At 41.2% G+C, this 21,133-nt stretch overlaps 1 protein-coding gene across 1 annotated transcript in view; it reads left to right on the top strand.

The window, feature by feature from the left end:
- LOC111263404 (uncharacterized) overlaps positions 1-20,518 on the top strand; it is a 28,063-nt gene extending 7,545 nt beyond the window's left edge. The window contains exons 2-19 of the mRNA XM_022838442.2: positions 3,484-3,687; positions 6,003-6,027; positions 6,457-6,518; positions 6,755-6,803; positions 7,271-7,492; positions 7,659-8,194; positions 9,136-9,300; positions 9,677-11,826; positions 12,664-12,975; positions 13,189-13,396; positions 13,705-13,939; positions 14,222-14,421; positions 15,514-15,660; positions 15,833-15,952; positions 16,357-16,465; positions 16,919-17,184; positions 17,510-18,149; positions 18,656-20,518. Of these exons, the coding sequence (XP_022694177.1) occupies positions 3,484-3,687; positions 6,003-6,027; positions 6,457-6,518; positions 6,755-6,803; positions 7,271-7,492; positions 7,659-8,194; positions 9,136-9,300; positions 9,677-11,826; positions 12,664-12,975; positions 13,189-13,396; positions 13,705-13,939; positions 14,222-14,421; positions 15,514-15,660; positions 15,833-15,952; positions 16,357-16,465; positions 16,919-17,184; positions 17,510-18,149; positions 18,656-18,785 (5,780 nt within the window). The 3' untranslated portion in view covers positions 18,786-20,518. The remainder of the gene's footprint in view (positions 1-3,483; positions 3,688-6,002; positions 6,028-6,456; positions 6,519-6,754; positions 6,804-7,270; positions 7,493-7,658; positions 8,195-9,135; positions 9,301-9,676; positions 11,827-12,663; positions 12,976-13,188; positions 13,397-13,704; positions 13,940-14,221; positions 14,422-15,513; positions 15,661-15,832; positions 15,953-16,356; positions 16,466-16,918; positions 17,185-17,509; positions 18,150-18,655) is intronic.
- Positions 20,519-21,133: the final 615 nt, after the last annotated feature.

The raw sequence follows: 21,133 nt of genomic DNA, 5'->3' as shown, positions 1-21,133 counted from the left end.
ATCATTCGGTGGCGGGTGCCTCCTCCTACATCCGGAGCGGTTGGGTGCTTCCAAAGAATAGGCATCATATAGCAATGACGTAGAAGCTTAGAACAGGCACATGTGATCTTCATAGGCTTGACTCGGTGGTGGTAATCGTTTTCGGGAGGTACCCTTCTGTTGCTCATGTTTAAAACGGAAAGAACCGCAAGCTTCGCAACTGTTGGACATTCGGTCGAGATTATGTTCATCTGTTAATATTTAATTCCTGATATCGGTAGACTAATCTCATTCACAACAAACTTTTCCCATATCTACTTCATAATCGTGATTTACCTAAAAAGGATGTATTGTTTTTAAAATTCGTACTTAAAAAACACTTGATCGGGATGTCACTTCGATAATTTCGAAACAACATGCCCTGGCAATGAGTAAGAGAGATGACTGATATTTTCGGATAAATACGGTAATCTATTTGCCTAACTCTAAATAGTGCGGTGTACATGGCAGTACGGCATGTGAAGATTAATTTAACTGGCTATTAGTATTTCTTTGCAGTTATACCACATCTCTGATTAACTGCTTTTCATATACACTTGTTGTAAAAATTTTGAATTAATAATTCTCGCTGCTACATAGTTCTCAAAAACCCATATCACAGTATAAACACAGTTCATATGGCAGATCTGTCAAGGCGCCCAGATAATTCAGCGGGATCTCTCTACATCTGATTTATAGCTAATGGCGCCAAACTAAGCTTGAATTTTGTTTAACAAACGTGAACGTCAAATAGTTTTGTGCTGCTTAACGTAATCATAAATCAATAGCATTGTCAACTTTCGTTTTAGGAAAGTAATGGTAGGTTCCGCAGGACCCGAAAACGGTCGGGTTTGTTTTTTGCGCAATTATTCTTTTTTCTGTCATCGTATGCCAGACACTTTATTCAGTCTACAATATAGGGGAAGTGTATATTTTTATGGTCCTCAAAAAAGATTATCTTGGAGACATCTGGTAAACGTCGGCTTTTTAGCAGGCAATCGCATGGGTTTGCGTCTACTTGTGAATGGGAAGTAGCGTTCTTGGAAACCTTTTTATCAATTTTGTTATTAGACAAAGACACAAACGCAAACAAAACATGTTTCGCTCATATTGTACATAGCATTTACCGATAGCAGAATTGCATTCTCTAAATAAAGGGTGCACACTCTTTGCCCGATTAAACAACAATATACTGCATTACAAAAGCGTCATACATTGACACAATGACGATTCTATTCTAGATGGTAAATAGCAAAATATTCGATGGTTGGACTATTAAACGCGACCATACCAAAAAATGGCTATGTGACCGGTACCGCTAGTAGGTTCAGGTCGCCAAAGGCGCATCGAGTTTTTCTGGGCGGGAACCAGGGCAGGTGCACTATTTTCGGACTCGTAATGTCTTAATGTTCCTTCATAATACGCTCGCAATTTTACGGGTAGTAATCAAGGGGATACCATCGCTTTACAAGAGTGCTGCGCTTGTTTAATGCATTAATGAACAATAAAAAAAAAAAAAGACGGAGTTTGATACGAAATGTATAGACTAGAGAACTTATAGACATCGTTACAATAAATATTTTATTGACGTCAATTCAAATGGGAAGTAAATACAACTAGTGCCTCAATACATCCAGTACGTGATACTTCAAAGTTAATGCTGTTCTCAAGGTCTCGGCTTGAAGAGCTACGTAAGGCTTTCATTAAGGCTGCTCCGACCACTGACACTATGTCTGAAGCGGTTCTGTTCATCCACTTCCGTCTGCGAACGTCAGTTCATTCCTTGTTTCGTTAGTTTTCGAACATTCCCATCGTTTACGCGTCGGTTCGGCATTATTCCTTCTTCTTCTTTGTTTCATTGTCCTCGTCTTCTTAACCGGTTTGAGCGACGCCTCGCTGACGCCTGTTGTTTAGAGAACAGCTTTCCAAATGGTTCTGCTCGTTAGTGCGATGATTCATTGGGCTTCTTTAGCTTCTTCCGGTGGCCTATTTTTAACTTTTTTTTTTTTTGGCTCTGTAGTAGCTCCTTGATACGGTTGTATTGGCAATATTGCGACTGGCTGTTGGTTCATTCCAGTATTGTTTTGTAGTATGAGCACATTCGACTGCGCTGTACTGGGTTAATCATGATGATAGTAACTTCATTTTTCTCATTGCTTCTGGCCTCTTACCGAAGTTGTAGAAACTAAGGAGAATTAACTAGATATCTTATATCATAACCTATATATATATATATATATATATATATAGTGGTAAACATCCAGTTTCCGTCTATACGACAGGCTGTGTTCCAATAAACGTTGCCAAATAGATGACTCGATGTTTCACTTTGTTTCGGTACCGGTCAAAACCTTGATTTTTAGGCTATAGTTGGTGAGCGTTGTTACTATCGGCCGCGCATGCACATACACCTGGATAGCAGCGATTGCCCTTTGTCAGTCACTGATCTTTTTCAGCCGTTATGTATTCGTAAATAACGCGCGCTATACTAATATAGCGTGACAGGGCAGCGCAAAATTGTGAAACGTTCGATTCCCATCTGCCACAATTAAGATCAATATATCTCATTAAATTCGATTCGTTTTGTCATTACTATTACTTAGGTACATTTAATCTGATAACTGATGTTTATCTAGCTTCACTGATAGCTAAAAATGCAATGTTTATCATACATTTTGTCGTGTACGCCGAAATTCATGACACTTCGACATTTCCGTTCAGCCCCCAGGACCCTTCTTGATTTTCTGCTAGACGAATTCATGCAGCAATATATCGTTGGGTTAAGCTGCATCTTCCCATCTTCTAAACGGATGTGCTGCAAAATTATCATAGCATTTACCAATAGCCAAATCACCGCTAGATATATCACTTACGAACTAAAGAAACAACGTGCAGTGGTGCACTTTTAGCAAGCACATGCTGACGGATGTAGGACGTGCTCATGATATGTGGGGCCAATGCGCATAAGTGGGGCACAAGAGAACCATCCACAACTGACATTTACAGGGTGTTGTCCTATGCAATCAGCAGATGCCTCAAGACGAGCGTTCGTCGATAAATCAACGGGATTGATATGAAAGTCAAGGCCATTCAGAACGAATTATCAGATGAACTATGATACCCAATATTTTTTTCCAGTGACTATTTACTACTTGTGCACGATCACAGGAGCATAATTGATCGAAACGTCTGCTTCGCATAAGTCGCCCGTAAAAATGACGATGATATTTAGACTGATCTGATTTTGGGAAAATGTTTGTTTACGTTTGGTAACGTAGACGTCTCTTGTACTAATATTTGTGGACTATATTCATCAATAATGTTCGATAAGAACGATACATATGATGTAACTTATATTTTCAACGCACAAATTCTGTAGGACGGGGAAGGTGGTGTTGATATTTCTCTTTGAACATTTACCAGGAACAAACTGTACAGGGCCACTTGTTTTGCGTAATTTTACAGGAGATTTACCTTCAGTAAGAATAACATGCAGTGACCACGAACACGGTGTAGACCCACCTTTGTTTGTGCAGACGGTCCTGAACGAGGTCCATTTCAGATGTGCAAGCGGTTTCGAATTGGTGGGTCAGAGAATTAGCACGTGTGTCTCCACGGGCTGGGATCATGAGCTTCCAAGCTGTCGTGAGCTGCCAAAAACAACGCTCAGTAAGTATACATCGATTGTATTTTCTGTTATGGCCGGAACAGCCTCATATTTTATGCAAGTTTACTATGGTGTTACCGCCTAACACTACAACCGAATTACGAAGTTATGATTATGTAAAAATGTTTCACACCGCATTCAGCTTGCTATAGCCTCTATGTTCGCAGCCGCAGAGTCTAGAAATCTATGTAATGATTGAGCTCAGCACACATAGCTGCCATTACGGCGTGGCATGCTGGCTCAGTATTTGTTACGCAGTTCATCTCTGCGCACGACTAAGTTCACTTTAATGAAACTTCCAACAGTGGGTCGAGTCTTATCGATCTCTTGCGTTCGTTTATTCAGTCGAACCAGCCGAAAAGTTTTGGGGATTCCTAAAAACACTTAGAACGGGAAACGGGGCGTTGTATGTTCCATTTAACCTGGCGTCCTCTAATTACTTATGTACGTTGTTTGCATGACATTGATTATTCCGGACGCTCTTTCTCGATCCTTGAGAACAATAGCTTCAACTATGTCCGCACGAAGTCCGAGCTTGCCTAAAAGCCACACGACTTTTAACGGAGAAGACGACGACAACGATGCCGCCCCTAAACCTACCGAAGGTCCTGAAAACACTCTTCCCTTAATTTTGAAACGTGGGCCACGACCGGTGTCGCCGAAAAGACCCCTGTCCTTGTCCGGTCAGTTCGAGCGGTTTTTTTCCTCATCGAGAGAGGCAGTATTTGAACCTGTAGCTAAAGCGCTTCAACAACGAAATAAAATGGTTACGCCAATGAAGCTTGTCCGTGACGCCAGCAAAGGCAATGACACCATGGACGACGATGAAGATGTGGCAGATGGCAACTGGCTAACTGAACCCCAGCCAAATAATCACCGTTAACAACTACACACTGTTGAAGTCAGCCATAAATTCATAAAAATATAAATGAATACTTCTCTTTGCATAGTTTATATGTCTGTCGGCAAGATGAAGGTGCACGTAAGCGTCAGTGTTGGACCCAAAAGACGAAGAGGAAGAAGTGTTAATACATGTAAGAACTAATATAGGAGCTTGAGTTCACCTTCGAATAATACATAAGGAAACATACGGTTTCGTTGAGTACTCCTCCTAATGATGTTAGCTGTGCAAAAATTGAAGAACATTGGAGATTATCTTGTCATACGTTAAGAGCCAATTCTAATCGATCTGTCCATCAGTCCGCGTTAAGCGATTGTCTTATCAGTGCGCGACCATCTATAAAGAACTTGGTTCAGTGATAGAACCTCTCAACTTACCTAGATGTGTATTGCCGAACCGAAAACCTGTTTAGGCACTTCTGCATACGAGACGATTTCGTGCATCACGCTTGCTATATCCGGAAGAAATAGGCTTGACTTGAGATATGGTATTCTTTAACACAGTGCAAGTGTGCTAACTGGAACGCTGAACATCTACTAGCAGGTTCCAAAGTTCGACGAGACCAAAGCCCTCATTGTCAGTTTAAGCTCAGATAGTACTGAGCAGCACGCATCTTGGATAGCATATATTATGAGCGATGTATGTTTCGCATTTTTTTTTCTGAGAGAAAAACTGCTACTGTTAGGAAATCCGGTGAACCTGCTTAGTAATACAAAAGTCATTATATACAGTAAAATATTTTTCTCGGCCTGATCTATCTATCTCACAGTCTACGATTTCTAGGTTATTCTATAAACCGTGAGGTGCACACGCCTGCTTTCGAGGCCACGCAACCTTCCCATGCGTTCTTCGAGCCTTGTCTCCTTTTCTCTTTGCTGAAACAATGTTTTCTTGTAAAAAATATCCGCGAAAAATATTTTGTGTGGGTATCCAGAATTTATTACCTGACATATGGGGAGCTTACGCATAACACCCGTCTGGTTGTCACGTAAGCCGTCAGCGAGACACGTTCAATGAGATGGTTTTTGATGGTTTTTTCAATGAGATGAACGCGCTTTTAAACTTGATTTTCTCGTAACAAATTCACAAGCTCGACTCCAATGGCCAGCGCAGCGTTATTTCGCCCAGCAGTTGAAAAACTTGTCTCATTGAGTTATATAACGTACTTTTAGTTTATCTGTACCAAAAACATTGAAGCTCACCATTTCATTGAGCTAGCTTAAATGAGGTCAATAAAATACCTACGATACGAAACGACAGGTCATAAGGAAAGCAATAAACGGCGATGTATTTTTTCCCGCTAAACATGCTTCGTTATTAATTGCGTCTTATTATGGGTCGGTGCATCGAAAACATCGTTATATACATTCATGTATTATATACTGCACCATAACTAACTATCGCGAATAATTTCAGAAATGAAGTGCCCCTACGACCATAGGTAAGTTTTGCTCTATTTATATTTTGAGTAAGAGAAATATATGAATATAAAAGCAGTGAATTTGGGGCCGCAAACTATGAGAGCTACTCATTTTCTAATAGAGTTTCAACTATCTACGTAAAGATCGATGTAAAAGTTCGATCATTTCAATTAACTTGTTTGCTAGTCGTTAGAAGTAAAAAAGTTCAATATCTGACGAATTCGCGACGAAGTATTTAACACTCTACAGATATGAAGGAGTCAACAAATTGGATATTGTTAACTGCAGATCGTCGATTTATGAAGATCGTATCCTAACTAGACTACTTAGAACTTTTTACTAAAATTTTTGGTTCTGTTGATAGTAATATTCTAGTCTGGGCGGTATACTGTTTGCTTCTTCGATAGATGCAGTGTAAATTTTAAATAAAATGACTGGCCCACTTTCAGAACATGGTCTCTGGAAAATTTAGACAATATCGCCAGTTGGATCTCGAATAATGAGGATAATGGTAGGTGCTAAAAGAAAATAAGAAAAAAAAACAAAAAAAAAAAGTATTTTACGTTCTAATTTCCTGGATCTGATTTACTAAAACAAATCTGCTCGCTTTTCGAAACTCCCATGGAACTAAAGCAGTTTACCTAGAAAGTTCCGGAGGCTGTATTCGAATTAGCTGACTAACTCAATCACGAAATTTACTTCAGAATACAATTAGCACAGCCTAACCAGGTGGTCCTGACTTTCCAGTACTTATCTTGGATCGCAAATTCACCGATGGAACCATCCAATCTCAAAGGTAGCCGATGTTTTTCTATACCTAGGTACTATAAGTACATCTCAATGGATGCATAAACGCGAGATGTACTAAATTAAAAACAAGTACGATTGTCCTACCTGAAGGCGTTGCACAAAATATATGCACGAAACTGCAAGTACAACATGTACCCTTCAGTACCGAGGCATCGTGATCCACTTAAGAGATTTACCACCTGGAATTATTTGCTGGGCTATATGGCGCGTCCGAAGCATGTTCATACTAAAAACTAGAAGCCTAACGTTAACCGGTTTAGATAGTGATGCAGACCGTTTATTACTTAGTAATAGAAACAGATTCTATTGGATCTGAAGATGTCCAAATTTCATAGAAGTCGTGTAACTGACGATTCTCCGAAGCTAGAATCCTTCTGGTAGATGTGTTAACAGCGCGAGCAGGCAATTCCCAAGGATTTGCGTAATAGACCCGTATCGATTTGACCCATTTAGGCTAGCATCAGCAATGCTAGAACGGATGAACGACCCATTCTACCGTTTCTTCGGCAAAATGGCCACCTACGACAAGGCCATTTTGGACAGAGAAGGCGTTGTTCGAAGATTCAAGGATAGTGCAGAGTTCCGACGACTGGCAAAGAAAATGCGGGAGAATGACCCAAATTTCGATCAGGAAATGCCTCTTGACGCCGACGAAGACGATGAGGTTCTAAAAAGGTTAGTATAAGATCATACAAACAATTTCAATTTCACCTAGAGGGAGAATAGCTCTAAATTCAAGCCAATATAGCCCGAGCGACATTGAAAGAAGATGTCTTTCAACCAGCATACAACATACACGTACTACATCTATTCTAGTAAGCTAAATTTACGCTGATCGCAGGTACTACGGGTTGCATTATCTCGATGTGCTTTCCGATCGCATTTTGCCATATGCTGAGAGTGTCAGTGCATTAGCGACGGTCAGACCTTTTCTTTCCGAAGTCGAGAAGGAAGTCACGGCCGATACCGCACCTTCCGCGCTAAACGTCGAAGAAACTAGCCACCCAGAATCGAACATCAGTGAAACAAATGATGAGGCGGCCTTTTACGAGATGGTAGCTAACGATGTGATACAGGACATTTTGATTCAACAAAAGAAGGAAGAAATCGAGCCGCAAATTAAGGAGTCAGCACAGAGCAGCTATGAGTCTCAAACAGACTTAGATAAATCGGACGACCTAATCGAACCGGATGACTTAGACAAAAGCAAAGACTCGGCCGAAAAGGTAGACATTGGCGGACCGGAAGAGGAGCACAAGGAAGAGGAACCCAGTTCTCGAAAAAAGAAACGAGAACGTGGTGAATCTGAACTACTCTTACCAACGCGTAGCAGATTTAAGGATTATTTTGACAGAGATTTAACTCAAGTACTTGATGGTAGGTTGGATCTCAAACACGCTTCTATTGCTCTCCTACTTCCCTGATTCGCCCTCACTAACTTCCTTACTTGCATGTAATTCAATCGCGCTATTGTAACATCTCTTGCCTTTGTATTAAGTTTTACGCCCGGTATCGCCGTTAGGCTTTCCATCGAACGGCTGGCTTCCAACACGAAACGAAGTCCATCTGTGCTCGGTCATGAACCCAGACTGCAACGTGTCCCTAAAATTAGCAGGCAAATACGCTACCCTCTAAGCTCGTGATAGCTTAGTGCTTAACAGCGGTACCGCCCGTAGTACTTAAAACAAAGATATCCTTTGCCTATCAGTTATTTATTCGCCCAAACGTCGCAGTTTTTTTGACCGTGTTCAAGTAGACAAAGATGACACTTATGGAACAGATTTCAATAAATTTTTCGACAAATTGAAGTGAATTTTTGCGGAATAGACCATTTTTAATGGTAAAATAATAAGAAATTTTGAAGGCCGCATCAGTTTAGTACACGTTTACTTGCCTATACTCGGTTTTATATATTTCATTGGTGAAAGGCAAGGTACACTTTACGTACTGGTACTATCGACTCGCACGATAGGATAGGTTTCATCCCAGTTTGTGAAAATATGATTTTCATGTCTTTACATCGATGAACCTTCCATGAATCCGACGACCATAAATACCAAATCAAGTTATTTGTTTCCGAGATTTTAGTCTCAATATCAATATGGCATTTATCTTTACTCCCCTTTAAACGAACTACCAAGTTACTGCTTTCTTCAGCGAAGATAGGCGATCCTATTAATGATGCAAAAATTGTGAATATAGGTTATTTGGGCACTAACTTCAAGCGTGACTCATGTATACGATGAACGGTCTTCAAATTCAGCTTTTTTTTTAACTACGCTAGCTAAAGTTTTCACGTAACTACATTGTGGCCTAAGGCACAAAAGCCGAGCTTCAGGAGGTGAATTTGCGCAACTCGTATTTCTCGCATTTGGTCACGGTAATCAAACACATTATTAAATTCAACATTCCCAAACGTGACTGGCCGGAGTTCCTTCAGCGCTTCGAATACCAGCAACTGACCGCCTTCTTGGAGAGGAATGGTGAGTTCTGTGTAGCTAACTAGTTGTTACGCTGAGTAAGGCCTTCTTACGCAGTGTCTCGTCTCTGGTGAGGAATTGAAATAGACAAGTAACGATATATATCATCTTGACCTGGCTAGAAAGAAACTGACTTGGATAAATAGAATCTAAGTATTTACCCAAGCGTGTAGAATAGAAGCGAAATTATGCTACCTTTTGCGAAGCTTGAGATGTTAACGTAAGCTTTCAGCGTTTAAGAGTTGGGGCAGCGTCACAGTTGTGGTTTTAGCTACTAAAATATATTTATTTGAATATACTCACTTCAAAAGGAAATACTGTCAGTATCGGTATGTATATATAATAACAATATGCATGTAACATATTTGTGCTCTTTTAGGTGACAGAATCGATACTCCGCCTGCATTCTTATCGTGTCCAAAGCCGTGGGACATTGGTTTTGAGATGATTCGTCATGGAAGGCCTGTCCTCGACAGAACTGGTCAGAGGATCACAATCGAATGCGATGCTGGCTATATTCTCCGTGGGCCTGCTGACATATATTGTGAAGGCGGGAAGTGGATCACAAGAAAGAACCGAATGCCGATTTGTGAGGAAGCCAGGGGCCCTACGCCAGTCTTTGACTGCGAAGACCCTTCGCCGAACTTCATTCGTAATGGGCGACTTATCCAGAGGCCGGGCTTGCCTACGGGTAGGATACTAATCAAATGCAATCCTGGTTACACACTCAAAGGTGACTCGCAGATGCTCTGTGACCGTGGGCGGTGGATCCCGATCGCTGGGCGAATGCCAACCTGTGAAAATGATCCTAAACTTGTTGACCCGTGCATGGATAATCCTCCCAATGCTCCAGTTCATGGGGCCGTCACTGAGCCACATCGGCTAACAAATCAAGACAGGACGGTCGTTGTACGCTTTATGTGCAATGAAGGCTTCGGCCTGCATGGCATTGATTATTCGAAGTGTGAATCCGGAACTTGGTCACCACTCGCTCCCGTCTGCGTGGCGGACGGCAAAAACGAGATACCCCACAACGACCAAATGCCACAAGCGCCTTCGCGTTGCCCCAGCCTCAGAATACCCGGGGGTCGTGTTCACTATTACGAGGAGGCTATGCCCAACTACGCTCGTCTCACGTGTGCACCCGGTTACAGGCTGAACGGCCACATGAAGATTATATGCACAGAGGGCGGTGCGTGGTCACAACCGCTGCCAAGTTGTATCAGTTCGGAGAATGATCTTGAACATCTAACTACTTGCAAACCTATTCACGCACCGCCAAACGTCGAAGTCGACTATATTACGGCCACAGCAGTACGTTTCCGGTGTCGTCCGGGCTACCGGATAGTAGGCAAATATCAAACAACATGCTATCGAGGTCGATGGCTTGATGAAGCTCCGCGATGTCTCGCTGACGTGATTGGAGGTTGCAACATCGAAGAACCCGTTTTCGGCCAGAATATGGTCGTGTTCGCATACAGCGATGGCCGATGGTTCATCTGCGATGATGGCTTCGAAATGGTCGGAAATTTAAGCGTGCAACTGTGTCGTGACGGTCGCTGGGATGCCGAACCTGTCTGCGTTGCATCGCCCGGCTCATTACCTCATGACTCAAAACCTTCAAGAATTTTTCCAACCCCGCACTGCCCGTTGCCACCCCGAGCTGATGGTGTCATTATGATCCCGCGGAACGACAAGGTTTACTATCGTTGTCAGCCCGGAGAACAACTCGTAGGAAGAGATTTTACTGAGTGCGTCGGCGGCAGATGGCTTAACCCACAAGCACCCCAATGTTTTCGGATTACGCCTCAAACGTCGATGATTCCGCCCACCCAACGATCAACTTATGCCCCGTTCCGTCGTTGCACTCCTCAGCATATTCGTGGAGGCGACGCTTATCTGTATAGCCAAGGACGCGTCATTTATTACCAATGTTATGCAGACTACATTATTCGCGGTGCGAGTATGTTGCAATGTGAAAATTCCCGTTGGAGCCAACCTGAACCACTATGTGCGCCGCCAGATGGTCTCAAGTGGCCCTCGATGAATGGCGAAATCATTTATGAAAGTGAGAATTGCACGGCGCCCACTACTGTCGCCAATTCGCATATGACGGTACGCGACCGTGGGCGCCGAATTACCTATACTTGCCAACATCACCTACACTTAGAGACTGAACGAGTTTGTCCAGCTCATACAAACATGTGGACCGGGCCTCTGCCCGATTGTAGTTTGAAAGGCGTCTGCGAGCCACAGGAAATAGAAAACGGCCGTTTCTACCAGTATAGTGACGATGTCGGTTATATCCAGTGCAACCACGGTTTCGTCATTGAGAACGCCTCGAATGAACAGCGTAATCAGCAGACGTACTGCCGGCAGGATATCGGCGTGTGGGACTTCGGTGTTCGACCGCCGCGTTGTGTGCCCGACCAAAGAGTTGATACTAGGCCAGACCCAACGTTTATAGAGAGCCAACTGGGCGACCCCAGCAATACTCGTTTCCAAATTGACGAATGTCCACCGCCTCAGGTATCTATAGTCCACCTACTTCCACGTGCACAGCATATTTTTTTCATTTGCACACTATTGTCGTACGTGATCCGCTTTTCCTCTCAGGTGATCAATCGCCTTAGAAACGGCTCAGTTTTTTTTGCCTTCTTGTAGAGTTTCAAAGATGGACACACGATCAAATAGATGCTTTAGCGTCAATTCCTGTGACGCCCGCACATTGGGCCTTTTTTTTTTTGCAGTGCGCTTCCTTCAACTGACTTAAGATTGATTCTTTGGCAATTTCATTGCTACTCATGTGTCGGTCCTGCAACTGGTCGACCTTTTATACAAAAATCCCCAGAAACAAATCGACAGAACCATCTTTGGGCAGTGTCTTTTGAGAACAAATCTCGACCATAACCATCATACTTTTTTTCATGGGCCTGAGCAGCATTTGTGCCTTCATTTTATCATTATAAATTTTAGTGAATCTTGTAGAGATTTCCTCAGAATCAAAGAGCTTTCAAATGGCACTAACAGCAACTATGATAAAATACGAGCTAAGAAAGCAACTCCGAAATATATGGTCGAATCTGTCGTATTTTATGTCTTGTTGATATATACATACATATATTTATATATAAAATATACGTAATGTAATAGATCAGAACATATATTTCAGTATCGTTTTATTTAAAATGATAATTTGATCACTCTATTTATTCCAAAAACTCTTATTATTATTATTATTAAAAAAATTATGGTAAAAGCTTATCATCATTAGTACAGATCCCTGTGCTCAGTACCATCGTACGATTAAGACCTACCCATTATGACAAACGCATATATATTGCAATCCGTTAACTGTGCACATAGGTTTCGTCCAAATACACGTGGTACATTCAGGGCCCAGGTAAAGTGATCACTCTGGGCTGCAAGAGCCGGACAAGCAAACGGTCTGTCGGGGCCCTGATATGTGAAGGTGATAAATGGTTACATAATGTCGGGGCATCTGCGTGTAACGGCCAGGACGTCCCTGCTGCCTGTTCAATGGGAGGTCGCGTTATTGAGAATGGCGGGTTCTTTGTCTACGATGAAAACCATTACGTATTCCAATGTAATATAGGTTTCAACCTCGAAGGCTCATCGATGGCTGTCTGTCCGGGCTACCGGCCAACTTATCCAAAGGTTAGTGATCGTCGAAGAGAATATCCGCTAACACATCAATGAAACGTTTTGCTGAAACAAAGGTTCGTTTTGTTTTTTCTAACTTTAATAAACATTATGCCTAGCTATTATCACACAACGCTATATCTATCGATATATCACTATTTTTCTACGCATACGTTTTGAATTGATTGTGTTGTAGACTTATTGTACGTGTTCTGTTTGTCTGTAAAGGCCATATTTGTATTGAATGACGATTTTGTCCTGCCGCGATGCGTACCGACTTCCACCGATTCTCGTAGAGATCTCTGGGAAAGTACTGTTGATGGTTTGGATCCGCATTTTGAGGGTCGCCAGTGTCATTGGCCTAAACAACTGGCCAATGCGAAGTCGACTGAGTATTTCATAATGGAGGGTGGCCGACGCGTCGCGTTCCGCTGCTGTAAGTACGAAGCCACATACACATAATTCTTCCGTCCTTTTTGACAATTCCCGAAACTGTGCTCGATAGGGATACTTACAACAATATATATTTTGACCAATCTTGAACAATTTTGTAGTACTATAATCATTAATGCAGTTCTTTGACAAGGAACAAATCGCAAGGTCGGTTCAACGCATGCAAACTACCACTATCTCGTTATATTTTATTTCTTATTAGTGCCATATTCTATTTTAACTGATAACAGTAATGCGAGTACTTTTAAACCTATTGTTATATTCTATTAATTATATGATATGAAACTTCAGCTGGTTCTAAGAACTCTGTGAGGTGCGAAAATGGCCAATGGAGAGGCGACGACCTGTCGTGTCTTGAGCGGCAGTACCAACAGATCGGATGTGATGATCGACTCCCTAACGAACCTCTACAAGGCACATACTTTCAGTATCAGGATGGTCAAAGCACAACCCGAATGTTCTACTTCCAGTGTAATACAGGATACATCCTACGGGGCCAGGCTATATTGCCTTGCAGCGATTCGACGTAAGTCTGAACATTCGAACGACGTGTCAGTCTGCTTAAGGTCCCATAGTTATCTATCATCAGTCTCAATATGTGTTCCGTATTAAACTGAAGACATAGCCGTTCTCTCGTATCGTACTTTTACGCTAACATGTTAAAGGGACATCCCGTAAAACATTTTCGACCTGGGTTAAACCCTGGTGAACTACGCTATATTAAATAATAATACGGGTCACCTAAATCCTGTTTCACGAAACGCTACAATAACTAAATCCTTGTGGACTATGATGAACACATTAATAGTACGCCGCGAGGAAGGGAGCCCGATTGTGTCCTGGATCCGGATCCTTTCTCATCTGCTCTTGTAAAGGTAAAAAATCCTCAACCGTTCACCGTTATACAGTGTGGGGTACCACCACACCGAATAGAAGGCGGACACATCGTCGTACAGGACTCAGGTGAACGAGTCCTAATCCACTGTCGACCCGGCTACGTTATCGAGGGTATGTATGCAGACAGACACCGTGTCACGAATCGCCGTCCAAAGGTTCGTCCTGCACATACACCGTACCGGTCGAGCAGCTCTTTACAATTTTGCCCGCTCATGTTTTTTTGTGTAAGAATACACAGCTAGAACACTTAATGATAATTTTTTCATAGTAGTATCTAAACTAGTTTTCAGCATCAAAAAAGAGATTATGCCATTTAATCCTGTTTGATTCCTTTGCGGTGTCACCTCTATCGGTTCTTCAGACAGCAACGGCGGCTGAATTTTTACAATTCAGGGCGTACTTCTATGATTTGAAACCTTATGTAATGTATACCATGCTAAGCCCTCGAACTATATGGGCGTGATCATGTATAAATAGTGTCCACTGATTACCTTTCTAGATTCGGTATCTGCAGACATCAAAAGGGAACTTTTTTGTTGCAAATTAAAATACTTGGCTAATACATGGAACTCTTTCTCACTGAACTCTGGGCTAACGCGTTATTCTTAAGCTTTAGTAAAGTTACGATAACCGTAAACAATGGATTTGCCCTAATTCAACGGCTGCCTAAAAGGCGCTCGTTGAATTAGGACTAAGATTAAATGCCAATGATATTATCATGGGAGATTGTAGATATAATTCAAGCTTCTGCTTGTCGAGCTATACATATACATACATACACGTGTACGTGAATCAAACATGTTCTCATATAGATATAAGCCCAAGGGTACCGTATGGATGCTAACATTGCGTAGCAATAAGACTCAAAATCAATGTACGTAGAAATAATTTTTAAAATTTAACCAAACTTTTTTGCATATGGAGCTTCTACGTTGAGTCAAGCTTACTCGAAAAAACATTATTGGCAGCCTTATACCAGATAGAGAAGCTGAGACTAGGTTTAGGAATACAAAACATACTATGTGACTTTCAAATAACAAAATTCTAAGCTGTAGTCTACGTGAGATTTTAATGTGGATCGACTATGTAAGTGCTTCCATGTTTTTCTTTTCTTGAGCCTGCTGGTTAATTTGAATGCTATATATATATCATCAAAAAAAAAAACATATGATTATTTGTCATAATGCGCCGCGTTACGCCCAGGTCACCCGGTGTCTTCAATGGCCGTAAGCTGTTCTCGGCTTAACGAACGTTGGTCAGCTAATTGGCCTAAATGTGTCCAGCGCGGGGAATGGATGTCCATGGCGCGATATGATCCGTTCGGGAGACCACTACCACAGGCTCTCACCGGTGAGATCAATGTAAAGAGTAATATAATTATATTGGTTGAATGGTTATGCATACATAAAATACCTCCTCGCATGATAAAGACAATTCATGCAACAATTTATGCCCGACCACGGATAAGACGCGCGTAATTGCTTGTTTTTGTTTATTTATTTATTATTTGTGCTCACTCTAGGTGAAAAAGCAGCGAATCAGAATCAAAGGCTTCGAGAACAGTTCCTTGGCCACGTTCAGCAGATGCGTGACTATCGTCTTCGAAATTTGCAAACCTTAAATAGCCAAGGAATGCAGGCGGGTTAGTTTTTTCAGCCCACATTTAGAAGTTGTATAGTATTTTTATATTTCTTCTTTGTTTTCATCATTGACGAATGAGAAATCAGACGAGAATATTTGTTTAATAAAATTATATGTGTTAAACTCCGTTTGTTGACAGACCCACCCGAACCATAATTTACTCGATCATTTATGAAGACAGTTCATTTTTGACGCAACTTTTTTTGTTCTGATATATTTCTAGTAACCACTTGTTCGGCTGAAGTCAGATGCACCTTTAGGTAGATGCCGAAGCATGTAGAAAGTCGCCCTTTGTTTCGCCTACTATTTTCGAAAAATGCATCAAATGTATTATTGGTTTTTTTAGCAAATGTTCTAATAGTCTGTCAAAAAAAATGCGTATCCTGCATCTTCACTATCCATTAGGTCCGCTGCCACCGTTACGTCTGCCAGTGTTACCAGGCCTTCCTTCTGAAATCACAGAGACCTTAGGACGAGACTATCCGGGTTTGTATGAACAGGCCCAATTAACGCTGTAAGTAAACATTTCATGACAGATTTCTAGAAATGCCTATGGGAAAAGTTTGGCCATCATATTTGGATATAGAAATACTGTATGGGGGTTTTCGACAGCTTTCTTTCGTAGTTTTTTTTTCGTGCTAACGAAAAGCGAAATCAGTGCATGTATTGTTACGAGGCTACTATCTAGTGAACGAATGATAAAGAGTGAACTCGATTTCTCACTCTCCTTCGAATTTTGCAGCGTTTTTCCCAAAAACTTTATGGCGCGTCGACGTCGCTGACAACAAATAAAAAGTGAAGAAAAAACGTGAAAAAAAAAGAAGTTAGCTTGATTTCTCAGTTTTAATAAGCTTGTATCTAGATGTGGGCGTCTTAACTCATGACAACAATAATTTGTTTAGCTATATTATATAATTATTGCCCCTAGGATAGTTACGTTAACTAAACTATCTAAAACACGAAACAGAGACAGGACCAGCCGCCGAAGGGATCGACGTAAGATTCATAATGACGAATTAGATGCAGCGGATCCACCTATCAAGATTCCCGAGTCACTGAAACAGTTCGAAAAAGATATAGTAGAAAACAGATTATCGCAACAGGACGTCGACACACTTGAATGGTTGCCGGACACCAAACTAAGGCTTAAATTTATCGAAGACCGCCGCATAGGGAACCACAAGTCGAAGGATGATCCTATTCAGAGCCAGAAGTTCCTTTCGCAAGTACTGAGTACGTCCTTTTTCTCATCTGCTTTTCAAATATAATCTAGATTACATTTCTATGATTTGCTTCTTGGCCGAATACGTAAGAGGGATCCGTTTCTTACAGATATAGACTAGTTCGCCAGATTTAGCAAGAAGTTAATTAAAACAGGGACTAGCGATGTAACTAAGATTTCGTACGATATTAGAGGTAACGTCAACGTCCAATAAAGCAGAACCAAAAGTGAAAATGGCTCGAGGCCCGGCTGAGCATGTGGCCGGCCTGAGTTCTCAGTTTACCGCCATCATTGTCGAACCTTTCTTATCCCCTATGCTCAATTTGGACTTCACAGGCACTAAACCTAACAGTACACTCCTTACGGACAGCTTAGCTGAGGATGTTGAAACCTTACCTTTAACCTTGCCGTTCAAGGCAGTTGCTTCTGCTCCCAGACCGATAAAGTTCACGGCCACTGAGGATGGGCACAAACCGGTTAACAAAACCCAAGAAGCCGAATCGTCGGCATCTTTCACAGGATATTCAAACGAATTCACTCCAAGCACTGCCGAAACCGATCTCGTGAAATCAACAACTCCCACTTCGAAGGAAGTGTCTGATAAAAATATCGCAGCAGAAATTTCGGACCCAATGAAATGGACGATGGATCTTATGGGCGGAGAAAATGCCATAAACGTAATAGAACAATATTTGGATGCCAGAAACAATGATTTGAGTAACAAGTCGGAAAATACTAGCAATGGAACTATAGCAACAGATGGAGTCGTTGAAGATAACATGGATAACGAACTAACGATAAGGCCCGTCAAAGAAATGAAAGAATCCAAAATTAAGTCGGACAAAAAGGCAAAGAAAGGATACGACACTTCATGCGCTCTCTTAGATAACAAAGCCCCGGACATCGAGAATGGGTTCATTCTCAGCTACGAGTTAATTAATGGAACAGATAGTCAAATGCTTCGCGTTACGTACAGGTAATACATGTCTTTGAAACACGTCCATCACTAGCTTATAAGCTGAGAGCACGTTCATAGATAAATTTTGATAATTTGAATAAGCAGCACTTTCTCACAACTTGCAAGTACGGTAACGATAATAATAATAATAATAATAATAATAACAACCAAGGAAATACTTGTACGGTAAGTTTTTACGAAATTCCTAAAAATTTGCGGAAAAAAAAAAGAGACTCTATCTCATATAGATAGATATTGCACCCACGTTCTATACAGCGTTCCATGTACCGGACTGAGATATTATTCTATGTGAATGAATAGCGAAAGTAACCTTACTGCGTTGTACCATTTATATAAAACTACATTTATATAATAACATTTGTATAGCTCCCATTACTTCGTGCATATATATCTGTGATTTCTAATTTGCTCTAATGCTGGCCACAGAATATTTTGTTGTGACTGCAGGAGTGTTAGTGACTTTTTTGTGGGCTTTTCGTCTGTTATTTGTCGGTTTCAAACAGATGCGATCCAGAGTATAGGTTTAGGTACGACCACACCTCATCGTTGCTTTGTCGACTTGGTCAATGGAGGGGCGATGTGCCAGAATGCATCCCGGACGAGGACGACAACGACGGACAGGAAGAAGACTAGACAGCAGGACAAACATCAGCACTAACCATGATGTGAATTCTTTTTCATTTATCAATTCAGTTACTCTGTGTTCCAGCTCTGCAATTGCTAGCTTAAAATCAACGCGTCACAGAAGATAAACGCGACCGACGCCGGTCAGGACGAGATCGTGTCGCAATGAAATTTTAAATCAGTGTCTAAAATCGCTAGAATTAGCCCCATAACGACACCTTTCTTCGAATCTCTTAAGCAAAATTCGTAGAATATACGAAAAAAAATTCAATACGGCAAAAGCCCAGCTAAAATATTCAGCAATTTTTAACCATTCTTTGATCCATTGCGGCTTTCAAGCCCCAAGCTTACTCTGTACAACAATATTACGATCATGCTTACTAGATGTAGTAGTAGTAGTAGTTGTAGCAGTATTATATTGCTTTTTTTTATTTTAGATGTTTCATGAGTAGCTATAAAAGTGGTGTCAAAATTGTGTGTGAACTCCGCTCATGAATAGAAACCAAAGGAAAAGATTTCGATGTTTGTTATACATCCATTGTTGCTACGCAACGTACCCGAAGCCGATTTAATATGTGTTCGTATATACAGACATAATCATGAGAGCAAGGCTCATTTAGTTGAAAAACATCCTCATATGGTCGAAACGCTTCGACTGGAAGGCGAGCGACGATTTTTATAATAATTTTATTATTATTATTGATTTTATATGTTGCATGCAAGGCAACGAACTTATATAATATATTGTTGAAACTAGCATTATGAAGGAGTTGCAACCAATTTATACATATATAACGCCATAATACTAACACAAGACTGCCAAAGTGTCCGACCTCGCATTTGCCATGACGTGGTTCTAGGTCGTGACCATATCTGAGGAGCCAAACAGGAAAATCCATAGAATTCGTTCACAGCGTTTCATTGTTCGTCCTCGACTTCAGCCACAGTAATTTGAAGTGAATTTCTACATATCACAATTGTTGTCTCCTTTCGATCGATGGATCAACAAACGTAATCGTATACGGCACGACACCTCTGATACGACCATGATCTTACATTACATATATATAAAATCGGTGGTCTTTATTAGACAAAACCACCGCAAGCTTTACGCTGAGGTGTGATGTTATCTAGTGGACAAATGGGTCAAAAAAAACAAGTAAGCGAGCGCATCATCGTACAATAATTAGCCATTAATGGCAAAACATGTGAAACCTGACGTTACAATAAACTTTCAATTCAAGGCTATTGAATTTAATCTTGAAACACGCAAATTGGTGATGTTATTTTTATCAAAACAAATTGAAAACGTTTGGCCTAACCCAGTACAGATGCACCGGTAACCATGGAAACCTTCGGCCAAACCGACCTCGCGCGTCGAGGGTAAAACCTGACGGTAAATCCGTTGGATTATGGCAAACGGTAAGCTAAGGTTGACTAAACTATACTGCACATACTGTTTGATGTTAATTAATAGACAAAACTAGCTCAAAACCGGACTGCTCAGCTTTAATATTACACTCGTAAATCACTCAATGTGAACTGTTCTACGTATTGCTCGAACATACTTATACATTGCTTTTAAGAGGCTTGTTACCGTCTGGCTTGCCGTTTGCCTGTATCAGAGGTTAACCTCTTCTAAGAAATATTATATATTTTTCTTTCTCTGAGCTATAATTGTGTACATTTCATGATACAAATTTTGCAAACAAGAAAATAAAGAAAGGAAAACCTCATTCACATTTCTGAGCGTTTCGTTTCCGTCCGAGTCTCAAAATCTGTCATTTTTAAGCTTCGTCCAATCGTTGCGAATCACCCGATAGGAACATCGGTGACGTTTCAGTATCGTCCCTCCGAGCGACCAATTGACCTCCATACGTGAAAAAAAAACAACAACATCAAGTGTTGAAAACCTAAACTTTTTGCTTTAAAATCTTTCATACTACTTTAACCATAAATGTATTGTCTAGGTATCACCAAACACCCTGGAAAGTGGAAATGGCCTAGAAGGGTCAAAGCTTTATATCGATTCGTTGTGGAAACGATGGTTACCTCTAGTAGTAAAGCTACAACAGGGCAAACACATACATGAGTAATAGCATAACTAACGCAGCCGTAACGTGAAGTATTGTCTTCCTTGATCGTAGCGGATATTGCCAACGAACCTCAATTGGTTCTATCTACCGTTGTCTTGATCTTCTCTACTGACCAGCCTAGTCGGCCCAGATATTTGTTGAGAAAGTAGTGCAAAAACCCGTTTCTAGAACAATGGCCCTACGAACCTAGAAAAAAACACGCGCTCTGAGAGAGCGTTCCCTTCCCTTATGAACAAAATTTTTCAGCCAATTCGTTTCACT

This window comes from Varroa jacobsoni, unplaced genomic scaffold (assembly GCF_002532875.2).
Source record: "Varroa jacobsoni isolate VJ856 unplaced genomic scaffold, vjacob_1.0 scaffold_763, whole genome shotgun sequence".
NCBI classification, from domain to species: domain Eukaryota; kingdom Metazoa; phylum Arthropoda; class Arachnida; order Mesostigmata; family Varroidae; genus Varroa; species Varroa jacobsoni.
Note: the sequence above shows the minus strand (reverse complement) of the source record. Positions and strands in the feature narration are given on the sequence as shown.